This window comes from Blastomyces gilchristii (genome assembly GCF_000003855.2).
Source record: "Blastomyces gilchristii SLH14081 genomic scaffold supercont1.25, whole genome shotgun sequence".
In the NCBI taxonomy this organism is placed as follows: domain Eukaryota; kingdom Fungi; phylum Ascomycota; class Eurotiomycetes; order Onygenales; family Ajellomycetaceae; genus Blastomyces; species Blastomyces gilchristii.
The window spans coordinates 187,752-200,730 of record NW_003101657.1 but is presented as its reverse complement, the minus strand read 5'-3'; the positions used below and the strand labels follow the sequence as shown (position 1 = coordinate 200,730).

The 12,979-nt window shown below is 47.8% G+C and overlaps 4 protein-coding genes across 4 annotated transcripts; 2 read left to right on the top strand and 2 right to left on the bottom strand.

Annotated features, from left to right (window-relative positions):
• The first annotated feature begins 730 nt into the window (after positions 1-730).
• BDBG_08577 (NEK protein kinase) lies at positions 731-4,956 on the top strand. Its single transcript, XM_002620951.2, has 4 exons — positions 731-1,104; positions 1,168-1,220; positions 1,285-1,699; positions 1,759-4,956. The coding sequence occupies exons 1-4, from the start codon at positions 1,053-1,055 to the stop codon at positions 3,405-3,407; spliced, it is 2,169 nt and encodes a 722-aa protein (XP_002620997.1). The 5' UTR covers positions 731-1,052; the 3' UTR covers positions 3,408-4,956.
• Positions 4,957-5,944: 988 nt separating this feature from the next.
• BDBG_08576 (uncharacterized protein) lies at positions 5,945-6,934 on the bottom strand (the record flags this gene model as incomplete). The annotated part of the gene is made up of 1 exon (XM_002620950.1): positions 5,945-6,934. One exon carries the CDS (start codon positions 6,932-6,934, stop codon positions 5,945-5,947), a length of 990 nt encoding a protein of 329 aa, XP_002620996.1.
• Positions 6,935-8,358: 1,424 nt separating this feature from the next.
• On the top strand, positions 8,359-11,742 carry BDBG_08575 (uncharacterized protein). Its single transcript, XM_002620949.2, has 2 exons — positions 8,359-9,301; positions 9,486-11,742. Exons 1-2 carry the CDS (start codon positions 9,017-9,019, stop codon positions 9,714-9,716), a joined length of 516 nt encoding a protein of 171 aa, XP_002620995.1. The 5' UTR covers positions 8,359-9,016; the 3' UTR covers positions 9,717-11,742.
• Positions 11,143-12,715, bottom strand: BDBG_08574 (RNAse P Rpr2/Rpp21 subunit domain-containing protein). The gene has a single exon (XM_002620948.2). The coding sequence runs from the start codon at positions 12,669-12,671 to the stop codon at positions 11,988-11,990; it is 684 nt and encodes a 227-aa protein (XP_002620994.2). The 5' UTR covers positions 12,672-12,715; the 3' UTR covers positions 11,143-11,987.
• Between the last annotated feature and the right edge of the window lie 264 nt (positions 12,716-12,979).

Genomic DNA, 12,979 nt, shown 5'->3' with positions numbered 1-12,979 from the left:
CGCTAGCTGTAATATATTCAGCCCCCATGGATAACTTGGTGATTGAGGTCAATATCGGCGACCCATTAATCGTAATGACATAGCCCATAGTTGATGTGTATTGGGCGTCTGCCCCTGCCCCTACCCAATCAGAATCAAGACCAAATACGGCAGCAATCCCAAATCCTTGATGATATCTCTTAGTTGTAAAATCATCCTAGGCCACCCCCTTCATCGGGGGTGAATTCAAGGCGTATGCCGGCCGCCATCAGGGTGCTGAGTGGGTTGACTCTTTCCATTTCGAAGTCTTCTAGGATCTCCTCAATATAGCGGGTTTGGGTAACAGCCAGACCACCATTAGTTACCCTGGGATTTGACTTGCATTCCAAGGTAGGGAGTGGCTTTTGCTGTTTGAGAAACGAACAACTAATAAGCGATGCCTTTTCTCCTTGATAAACGAATAACCTCTGCATGCCTGTGCCCCTAGTCTCTCGTCACCTCATATAGAAGTCTTGTTTTTTTAACAATTAAGCTTGACGTTTACCAGGCTTGTTCGTCGAACAATGTTGTAGTTTAACCAAGCCAATTAACGCCATGTGATTTCCCAACAAAACTTTTTAATTGCTCTAAATAAACAAAACCAGGAATTACTTACTTATACTATCTTCTTGAGATTGTAGTTCTGTAAATTTATATAATTGAATTTAGAAGTTAACTTAGAATAGGATGTATACACTGTACAGAACGTAGCTTTTCTCTCTCTCTCTCTCTCTTAGAAGTGGGCAGTATCCACACCGCCTGCCAGAAACAGCTAATTATGTACATCGGCACTGGTTGCTTAGCAACAACCACCAAACGAAACAGTCCGAAGAGTGAACGAGCTTCGGTGATGGGATATCGATCAGTGACTTTTTGAACTTCCCTCTGCTCTGCAAACATCACCACTCGTCGTTGTGAGGAATATACTAACATTGCAGGTACTTCAATTCAAATAAACTTTGTCCATGTATTAATTTCCTGTCTGTTTCTTTTTTTCTGTTTTAGTTTCTTTATTACATTCTTCCTAGCGAACCATGGCGATTGCGCTGGCCGAAGTGGACAAGTATGATGTACTAGAAAGGATAGGTAAAAAAAAGTTCCCGTATTTTGCCGTGAAGTCTGCAATATGGCATGGCTAATGGTCTATAGGATGCGGCTCATTTGGGGTCATCCGCAAAGTTAGGCGCAAGGCCGATGGCTACGTATGGACGCCGGGACTTGCAGTATCCATATTACTTCGTCAAAGCAGCTAACAGACGTTACCAGATCCTTTGCCGCAAGGAAATTAACTATGTCAAAATGTCGCAAAAGGAGCGCGAGCAGCTTACGACCGAGTTCAATATCCTCAGTTCTCTTCGACACCCCAATATTGTCGCATACTATCACAGAGAGCATCTGAAGGCTTCCCAGGACCTTTACCTCTACATGGAGTACTGTGGTGGTGGAGACCTTGGAATGGTTATCAAGAACTTGAAGGCGACGGGTAAATATGCAGAAGAGGAGTTCGTTTGGCGGATATTTTCTCAGCTTGTTACCGCGTTGTATCGGTGTCACTACGGCGTGGACCCGCCGGAAGCTGGATCCAATGTGCTGGGGCCACCACCGAATAATAAACCTTCCGGCTTGAAAGGAAAACAGGCGCAGATGATGATCCTACATCGCGATCTGAAACCGGAAAATAGTATGTAAAAGGACAAAACTCTGTATCCCCGTTTGGGCGTGGCTAACCAGTGATGACAGTTTTCCTCGGGGCGGATCAGTCTGTCAAGTTGGGCGATTTTGGGCTATCGAAACAAATGAGATCCCACGATTTCGCTTCAACCTACGTTGGCACTCCCTTTTATATGTCCCCAGAAATATGTGCTGCCGAAAAATATACTCTCCACTCTGATATCTGGGCGGTCGGTTGCATCATGTATGAACTATGCCAGAAGGAGCCTCCTTTCAATGCCCGGACTCATATCCAACTCATCCAGAAAATTCGCGAGGGGAAATTTGCGCCTCTACCGGATATGTACTCTTCTGAGCTCAAAAGCGTGGTTGCGAGTTGCCTAAGAGTCAACCCGGACCACCGGCCGGACACCGCTGCCCTGCTAAACATGCCAGTAATTCGCCTCATGCGGAAGGAAAAAGAAGTCGTGGACTTGGGTATCTCATTGCGTAAACGGGAGGAAAGTGTATCGCAGCGGTTGAAGGAAGTCGAACTTAACTACGCACGTCTAGAGAAGGAGAAAGCAACTATGAAAATGGAGATCGAAAATAAGGTTCGCCGCGAGTGGGAAGTGAAAGCGAGGCTCGAGATTGATCGACAGGTTCAAATGGAGCTCGAGAGGCTTCGGAAACGATTTGACATGGAGGTCCAAGAAAGAGTTGCTACAGAGCTGCAGAAGCACAGAAAGAGTGCCTCCCCAGCCATTGATGAAGGTGAAACTACGTCGTCTGCGGAGCACTCTTGTCAGTCATCTATTGGAACCGGGACTGCAGACGATGACTTCCCTTCCTCCACGGATCTCAGTGAGCTGTCAATTGACTCCCCAACATCTGAGAGCAGTAAACCACTGAAGAAAGCTGGCCGGACGCCATTCAGCCGCTCAAAAACTACCTTCGAGTCCCCCCATGATATACAAATGGCTGAACCGTCTCCAATGTCTATAGCTTCATTGTCCCTTTCCCCGCGCCGCACTACAGGAAATGGGAACTCCAGAAATATATTTGCGGAAGGTGCAAGGTCAAATCCCAAATTGGAACCATGTTTAGCATATAACTCGGATGACGAAGACGATATTCCCGATGTGCCTTCTCCCACGCGGCCGAGAGTGAGGCCGGACCCAATAAAGGCCCCTGTAAGGCCCTTGCTCCGGCAAAATACAACTGCCATGATGCAGAAACTGAGCACGCAACCTAGCCTGTTCCCCTCTAAAGGTTCGGGTCTACCCCACCTTACCACTACTGTATCACACAACGATCTTAGACACGCTGCTGCTTCAGAGGCAAAAGTGAAATCCCCCCGTCGCCTAACGAAGATCCCCTCATCCGCAAATCTTGCTGGAGAGGGCGGATCTCCCCGCAGGGCAGGGAGCAAACCGCCGACCTTCAAAGGAAACGCTGGCGGCGAGGAGATGTTCAAAGCCGTTCTGCAGCGGAACATGGGCGGTCGGACACTTGTCGAGCTTGCCCAGGCCAGAGCAGGTGGCAGGCCAGTTGAAGACACGAAGCGAAATTCTAGCGAGTCCAGGATTCCGACAACGGGATTTTCTCCTCATACACATGTTTTTGACGCCATGAAGACCGCTGAAAGAGACCCTCCAGCAACATGGGATCCGGAGCGAGATGAGATGCCCAGCCCATTTTTGGCTAGGGGGGCCAAAGTTATTCGAAACCTTAGATAGGAATTCGGTGTTATATCCGTGTTTGAGCGTCGCATCATAATCGTCATTTGTAGGGTCCGCAGTTGGTGTCTATGCGGCGTTATCCTTTGTGTCCAAAGCTTGTTATTACATGTCAGGGGAGCAGTGTGCTTTGGTATTTTGGAGAGGCGTGTCTCGCCGCCTGCACGACGAGCCGTCTCGAATTCTTTCCTTCACCATATTTCCTTTGTCAGGAGGCCATGTCTACATGAGTTTGTTTTTTAGGTGCCTGGCGTTTCCCTGGTCGGATTTCTCCTTGTTTACCTTTTCCTCGCTCTTTTTCTCTCCTTCTCCCTCTCTCTTTTTCTCTCGAGACGGCGCAAGGAGTTTTTATCAGCTGGCTGCATTCCACGGCGTTGGAAGTGCCTTTCGCAATTTAGCCACCGCTGTTCGGTAGCTTATCAGGGTTCTCAGGGGAAGCTACCTGTTTGCAATGCGATAGGCCCCGGAAACGGCCTTTATTTACCCCTTTATTACCGATGCTATTGCATGTTATCTTAAAACGGCGTCGCTTTTTCGTACCTCAGAGCCGTCTGGAAAAATACTTGTTGTTTACCCTCAGTTCCCCCCCTACTCATTCCTATTTGATTTTATTCTATACTTGCACCACATAACTGGCATGGCGAGGCTGTTTACTACTTAGCTTTTACTTTTCTTTTTCTAGGTTTCCCTATTTTTTTTAAATGTATAGCGCTTTTTCATTTCATTCCATTTCGCTTTTCTTCTTTCTTCATTCCCATTTTATCAAAATAACTATGATATCTAGTCCTTTTATACACTGTGTGCACCTTTTCCTTCCCTACCCTTTCGTTCCTCGCTTTCAGAGTCATTTTCTCGTTTTCCCTGATTGGTAGCAATCGATTATCTTCTCTCATCGCTCAGTCCTCTTATTCACACCTTACTTTCCATTACGGATGTACTAAACCCTTTTTACCCATTGTCATTTGTCCTTGGGCTCATGACTTTTGACTCATACCTGACTGACTGACTATCTTTGCCTACCTCACCTTAATGTTAGGGGTATGCCATACAATGTCCGCGGGTTCAAACCAAACGCCGATTGACTGGAAGCGGTGGAAGACTCTGTCTGGCTTTTTTTGTTTGCTACATAGCTTTCCATTTATTTATTTTTTGTCTCGAGTGGAAAATAAAATTATCTGGCAGCGCAGCGTGGTCCATACTGATGTGATCGGTGCAGACCTCCCTCACCAAAACTTGGTATAGGTACGGCACGACGTGGAGAAGAGAGAGGTTACCCTTAGCATTGTACAGATAGCCCTCCACTCCAAGGAATAAAAAAAAAAAAAAAAAAGAAAAAAAAAAAAAAAAAAAACACATCGGCTGATATAACCAAACTGCCGTACACTACACTCGTGTTGAAATACCTGTTGAAATACGCGTTGGACATCCACCCATCCCGCATGCCATTGCCGGCGCAACTAGTACCTTCATATAAACCCCCAAGCGAAACTCAGTTAACGGCATGCATGCGGGCAACGGAAACTCAACCTCAAGCGGAAGAAGGTTTTTTTTTTTTTTTTTTTTTTTTTTTTTTTTTTTTTTTTTGCCAATCCAAGGGAGCTCGCTGACTCCCCCGTTCGCTCGCAAACTAGCGTTCCAGAGCGGAGAAAACGCAGCCTGCTCCTGATTCGGAATGGGGGAGGGGGCGCCGCGACTCGGGATCGGGATGTGGAAACGGTTGTAACCCTCACTGGCCACTGATTGCACCTTGTGAAAAATAATGCTTACGATAAGTGAGTGTGAGTGTTTTGTTGGCTAGGTTATCAATAGCACTTATCACTTATGACACAATCCATATAGCTTTGTGTAGTTAGTTATACATGCATTCCCCGACTCAGCGGGTTCCCAAAGTAGTACCAACAACGCCCAACCCAACCAAATTCTTTCAAAAAACAATGCACGCGAATAGAATCACTCCGTCCGCAACCGCAACCGCCATTGCCTCAGCTGTGAGCACACCACACCGGCTGTACGCTTCTGGGTAGTGTAGTGCTGCCGCCACCCATTTCGCCCCTGCATATATATCTGCTGTAATTATGCGTAACTGGGGTCGTCGTGGAGATGAGGAGGTCCATGTTGATTCGCGGGATGGGAGGTGGGTTCGCCGGCATTAAGATGAGATGAGGATGCAAGGTGAGACATGGATGATTTCGGTTTGAAGGACATGGAGAAGGAGATATTGGGAGGGAGGGTGGTCGGGTTTGGTGGTGTCAGGTGGTTCGCGGTTGTGTTTTCTGCTTTGCAATCATTTTCTCTGAATAAACAGATGGGTGATAAGCAGTAATAAAATACACCGGTATAAAAGATTTAAAAAAAGCAGTTCCGTGAAACATTTTGTGTATGCCATAATCCTAAAACGTCCCTGTATATGACGCCAGAAATCCCAAGACATTGTGCGAATAATCGACAGCAACCCCGATCCGTAAAGATACATGAAAAAAATGGAAATGGAAAATGGAAAAATAAAAAATAATAGAACTCCCATGTAGAGCGCTCCGTTAGATATCTTCGTCCTCAACGTCCTCTATCTGCACCGTTCTCGTCTTCGACGTATTAACTTCCGTAGGGGGTGTAGCATTCGGTGCAGGAGAGCCAGTTCCCGGTCCAGTTCCAGTGGCAGCTCCAGATTCGACAGGCGAAGGCTGGAACGCTTGAGAAGAAGCACCTGGTATGTAACCTTCTCTCTCAAGTCGATCCATTTCCTCAGGCTCCAACAACCTGCCGGGTTGGCCCTTGGCGGCCTCCTGTTTCATGCGCACAACGGTCGGGACGAACTTGCTCACAGCTTCCTTCCGCAGGTCTTTGATCACGGGGGCCGCTTCGTAGACTGTTTTCGGCTCAGGTTTGGGTTGTGCCGCAGGTGGGTGAGAAACGGGAACAGTGGTGGTGGTGGTGGTGGCTTGCGCTTCGCCGGGCCCTCTACCTTCACCAAGGGGTTCCATGTTTGCATTGGTTGCGCGGCGGGGTGCATGATGCTGGCGCGGGATGGGTGGAGGGGTGTCCTTTGGCATGGGGATCCGTCGAACGCTCTCGTCTGTATCGCTGCTGCCCTCGCCATCGTCATTATCACGTCGCCGCCACCGGTTGTTTTCCTGGCCATCCCGCCTTCTCTTCCCCAGAACCCCTCCGCGACCACCACCATCACTGCGACCCCCTCGATCAGAATGAGAATGCGTTCCCTGTCTAGCCTCACCCCCACCAAATGTCGGAGCCTTGTCACCAAGGGCCTCTCTAGCCTTCTTGACAGCGCGGAGATCCCTCTCGAGCTCTTCAAGATGTTGCTTCTCGGACGGTTTCAGTGGCTGCCCCGACTCCTCGACGGCCTTGAGATTGTCGATTTGGCGCTGGAGCCGGTCTGGGTTGCGACGCGCGAGCTTTTCATTCCGACGAGCTTGGACCTCAGCTTTACCCTTTTTCAAGGCTTTGGCCTTCTCCAGCCGCCGTTGGGCTAGGGCGGGGTTGATGGAGCGTTCCTTATCCTTTGCCATCGAGAAAGCGACGACTTTAGAAACGCGAAATCGAGTGGCAAGGGCGCGAGGGTGGAGAGAAGGCGAGAATTAGAAAAATAACAAAGCAATAAAAAAGGTTAAGTAGCGTGAATTATCAGAGGACGGTGGTGTCTGTGGAGAAAAGCGCTGTAGAGGTTGGTTGGTTGGCTGGTTGGGGAGCTGGAACGAAGTTTGAGGTTTGTTCCGGTGTTGTCTGCGGTTAAATATTTAGAGTGATTTGAGCAAATGCGGTAAGTTAGTTAACTAAGTTAGTTACCAGCACCCAAACCCACGGGGGAAGCAGCTTGGGGAAGCTTGCAGCTAGTCCAACGGCTCCAGTCCAACCAACTTATTGTACAGTACATTCCATGTACTCCGTACAGCTTACAGAAACGATGAACAGCAACCCATGCAGGTGTTGCATAAACGGAAACTTGTTCCAAGGGCCAATCGAATGCGCCCTGAAGCTCTGTTCCCGCCTGAGCCTCACAGGTTGGGCAGCCGAAAGCCCTACGCCGCACACCCTGCAGTAGGCACAAGGAGGGCAAGGGAATGGAAAAAAAGAAGGCGTTGCAGCCACTACTGATCTAGATCACCTTTTTTTTTTCGTTTTCACATCTTCTCTCCTACTACTCCGTAGTTTCGGATTCTTTGGATGTTTTACGATGGCGGGACCGTGGGGGCAGGATATCCGAGGAATGGAGCAACCCACCGATGGCCAATGGCCGCAGTGAAGCCCTGCCCGTCAGATGGAATGGACATGGAGGTTCTTAATAATTGAGGCCTGGCCGCCGTCTGTGCCCAGCGACAAGTTGACGATAACGGCAAAGCTTGCAAAAAAAAAAAAAAAAAAAAAAAAAAAAAAAAACAATCTTTGGGAGGGCGAGATGCGCGTGTGACTTGTAGAGGTAGTAGGCTAGACTGTGATAGCGGACGAGGATGTGCGGGAGATGCGGGAGATGCGGGAGATGCCATATCCGGTTCACACGGCGACCAGCTGCTAGTTATTATTATTATTATTTCCATGCGGCGTGTGTGGGATGGATGCCAATTGACCGGCTGATAACGGCGCTGGAAGAGGGGATTTGATTGCTTTAGTTATATCCAGGATAGTTATTTACTCCGGGGCTTGGGGAAATACCATAGCTTCAGCATTCCTCCGATGTCCCTCTTTTCTCTTCTGGCAGATCAAGGAGGGAAATGGAGATATATTTCTTTTTCTAGCTCCATCCAATCCAGACGGACGTTTGACTTGTTTTGTCGAAACTTGACGGATGTATTGGAGCAGGCGATGGAGCATTTTTTGGCCTGGCTACATAGTGTATGTAGCTGTTTCTGTGAGGGCCCCGTCACATGTTTTCTTTTTTGAACCTACAAGTAGAATAAGTATCATAATAATATTAGTTAAAATAAATGCAAATTCAGCAAATTCAAATAATAATGGATAAATTGAATACAGGGATTGATAAATATCCGGCGTTGGTTGGAAGTTGTTGTGTTTCCTTTGCCTGGGGGTAAAAAGGTCACCAGCTCAACTGCCAACCCTCGAAACCCCAAACCCCAGACCTCATTCTCATCTTCATCTATCTCCATCTCCATCTCCATCTCTTGAGATCCTCCTGGTCCTCCTTCTTCCCATCGCCAAAATATATATCCTATCTCCTTCCCTTCGCCAACCTTGTCATTGCTTTCCCTCTCCTCCCCGTCTCATACTGCGCCTTCGCCACGGCTTCAGCCTCCGCCGAGCTAAAATCCCGGTGTGGCTGCGATCCTGCTCGTCATCCGCAGAATTACCCGTTCTGCGACTTCTCGCGGATCTAGCCATATGCCACTATTGATGCTTAGTGCGGAATAACGCCTGTCTGGGTGAATTCAGGAGATCATCTAGTTATACTTAAAATACAACAGACCTCGCTTTCCCTCCTCCCCCCTCTTCCGGGTTCCCTTTATCCAAAACAGTTCATCCCGCATTTGTTCTCCAACATGAACTACCACCAATCCGCCCGCCCCATCCCCTCCCGTGCGTTCGACGACTTTCTGTTTTAAGAGCATGTCTTTGCGCACACACCAGCCAAATACCAGATGTCCGCGTCAACGTCCATTCCTGATGCCCGGTTCGGCCTCACCTCCGCCGAGATGCAGATGGCGGTGCACCAGCAGCAGATCGCCCTCCAGGGGAGCCGCGCTGGCAGCCTTGTGTCCCGGGGGAGAGGCATGGGGAGGAATAGCAATTCGAGCTCGCGGGCTACCAGTGCCGCCAGCGCTGCCAGTAGTCATGGCAGACTGCTGCTCGACCCGGATAGCTTGCAAGCGCTCTATTATCAACTCGAGAATCTGTTGAGGGATATACGGCGAAGAATAGATTATGTAGGTTGCCATCCGCCGCCGTTGGTTCTTTTGCAATTTTATATCTAGATTCTAGATTGCTTCTATCGCTTTTTGCGCTTCTAGAGCCCAATACGTTCCTCAAGCCGCTTTGTGACTGATTAGTTGTTTATCTTTTGTCGGGCCTTTTAAAGAGCTGGCGCTAATAATATCATCCCCTATATAGTTGACTGAACAATCTGAACTATCAATCCAAAATACCTATGACGAAGCGGGCAATGTCGTTGCGAATGCAGATATCGAGATTGCGCGAATGCACCAAATATTACAAAACATCGATGAATTGGAAACTGAATTCGACAAGATCCGACGCATCAGGGACATCGTCAAGCAATACAGATCTAGAGTGGAGAGTCTAGACCACCGGTTGGACCAGGCCGCCCGCAGAAGACGCTGATATGACATTCCTCCTCCTTGTTTATTCTCTCATCTACCTGTTTATATTCCTTTTCACGTGGTAGTGAGGGGAAATGTGAAATTAAATCCCGTAATGAAAAGCTCAGCGAGACGGAATGAGCCCACGTTTACGATGCCACGAGAGAACGCTTTTCCAATTTTCCCCTTTCCGTTTTTACATATGCAGCGATATTCCTCTGTTACGAAAACCGCGATCCCGGCCCAATTCGTCACCTCGACTGCTGGGTGGTCCTGCTCTCTGACACAACCCGTTAATGTTGCTACCGCAGCCTCGAAAACAAAATAAATGACACATATCCCACGTGCTCAGCGTAAACAAAAAGAATCAGGATATCGGATATTCAAATTTCGCCGATATTTAGTCCTCGCGGACAATCATCTTTCCTCCACGTTGCTTACAACGCGCAGACATGGGTACGGAAATCAAAAGCCACCCGCATTGATGTAGAGTACGCCACCCGCTCCGAGCCAGTGTGGAAAGAATTATAACCCCTTATTATATTCCCGTAAGATCCGCAAATTCCACTTCCGCAATGTTTGCTGGATCGGGAAGAGGTGGAACTTAATTAACCCTGTACACCTTCTATTTTTCTGTTTTGCAACTTTCTATCTACTTTCTGTCTTGGATACAAAATCTTCTAAGAATGGTTACATGCCTCACGGCCGAAACTTTTGATTTTCGTTCTTTTTTTTCACTTTGATTGGTTTTTACTTATTGGATCCCTACCTGCCTAGGTAAATATTGGAGAAACGGAAGCCTGGTTGGCTGGGGGGGGTGGAAGAAACAAAAAAGATGAGACTGAACCTGAATCTGATACCATTTCATGCCTTCCCCCTTCCCCTAGCTTCCTGCGCCATTTGCCCTGTTCTCTCTATCCTGCTTAACCCCGCTTCGTCAGCGGATGTTGGTATTTTTTATGGCCTTCTTTAAGCGTATTTTGCTTACTACCTACACTACGCTCCTGCATCCCCTACCCTACCTCCTATTATATAATATTATATATTGGTAAATATCCGTATGTATTATTTCTCTTCCTCTTTCTTTCTTTTTTTCTTCTTTTGTTCCCTCCTTACGTCCAGCCTTTCAAGCGGTACCAGGTTCTTCGTTTTTATCCAAGTCTTAGGATTTCCATAACAGCCAGTTTTGTTTCAAGATTTTGTTTCAATATCCGACGCGAATATTATTGATTTTATTTGCCCTTCGGCCCTTTTTTCTTTGTCGATTGATCACACGTATGTCAAGACCCTTTCTTTTTTTGTTGTAGTTCCTCGCCACCCCACACCGTTTGTCATGTCCTCTTAGCCTTCTTATTATGTGCGTAGGTATTCTTATAAGCTCGATATTTTTTCTAGTGATTACGTATATAGCTAGCTGCCCCTATACCGCCCCTTTTTCTTTTCTTTTCTTTTCTTTTCTTTTCTTTTTTTTTGGTTTTTATCTTCTGTTTTCGAACCTATCGGATAGACTAGCTCACTGCATGGCCAGTTATTGCTCACATTGGTGAATTACTAGAAATAGCCAATATGAATTCCACCCTTCTAGACCTAAGAATCTATATACATGTACATATACTGTACTATTATGCATAGGAACGGTCAAGGGAAACTTAGAGAATCTCCCCTCGGTCTTACATGTGTGCTTGAGGGCCATGTCCAGGCAACACGGCGCAAAGCGAATATGACCTGGGAGACAACATCATGGAGCGCTATGGTTATTTGTTTAATCGCTACTAGATAACTAGCTATTTTCGCTCTCTCTCCCTCTCTCCCTCTCTGACATCCCATTTTTTCTCCTATAATACGTTGCGTTTTGCATCGTACATATGTAAACACCAAACTGCCTGTCAGGGAGCATCAATGGATCTTTCCCATCAAGCTTGTTTCCGCGATGCGCTGTCCTGACTACCTACTTCCGTATTTCGGAGTGGGACGTGGATCGTGTAGCCTCATACCGAGAGGTTGTTCGTAAGTTTTGGCGGTGACCCGCGAATCCCTCCCCCGTGCGTGGCTCACTGCAGCATCCAGCATGATGTAACCGTTTCCAGAATCTAGATATTAAGTTTGAAGGATCTAATTGGATCAAATATTCTCCGAGCATCCTTAGCTGGCCGCGGATGCATGACTGTTATGAGTTCAGCCGCCGAGGCGTAGTCGTATTGGCACGGGATTTTTGCCCGTCTAGTATGCCGTCTCATTCCCGTCCTTCGACGGAGTGTTCTTTTCAAAGTTATCCAAGGCCTCCAATGAAACTTCAACGGGCAACATGAACAGCGGGTAACTGTGCCGTGGTCGGTTGCGACGTCACGGTCCGGCCATCATCCCCCACCTCTTTCAACCGCTTGCGCTCCGCAAGCTTCAAGCTTCTCTTCTCTGTCTGCGGGTATCGCTTTGTATAGCCACAACTATTACAGCGAACCACGCGGACGTCAGCCCACGGCTTTTTCTCCGACCCGCCACGGCTGGCATTCTCCACCGTTTCCACACAGGTCGAGTTGGGGATCAGTAGCGAGTCACAGCATTTGCAGATTGATCGTTTGATGTCGCGGGACAGTCGCAGCTGCGACTTGAGTGATACCCCGCGCAGCTGGGAAGCCAGCTGGCGAGAGAGCTTTGAGACTGGAACATGTTGTGTGGGCTGTGGGTGTGGCTGTTTCGACTCCCCGGTGGCATCTGTAGTTGAGGTTTTGTCGTTGGGAACAGTTTCACTACCTTGTGCCTGTTCCTGGGTAGGAGATCCATGGTTTGAACCTTGGATGGTCCGATTGGTGATGCATTTGGCGGAAAGATTTGATACAGAGGCGGACTGTAAATACGTCGACGCTCTGTATAAGAACGCAACCCGAACTCGAATATGATTCTGACCTGCTCCCCCGCCCCTTTGAGTCTTGGCTTTTGCCATATTAGTATCCTTGGTTCCTGGATATGTTTTGAGCATCGGGGGCCGAAGGTTTGCTTCGCTTTTGGGGTTGGCTGCTTGAAGAGCCGAGTTATGACTTCCAGTCAAATTACACTAGTCCTAAAGTAGTCTGGTTTGCATTGTTTCTTGTTTGTAATTAACTCTAATTTCTACTTCACGTGAACCTCACCGGATCGGAAAAAGTTAAATTAGATTTTTCCTATCACGTGCAGACGCCATGCTTAAACCGGCTAGCGTTACTGAGGCTCTGGCTTGGCTCTGTGACAAACCAACAACTTCACCCCGTCCGTGTCTCAACAACTTTCATCTCTCTCTCTTCACGCGAC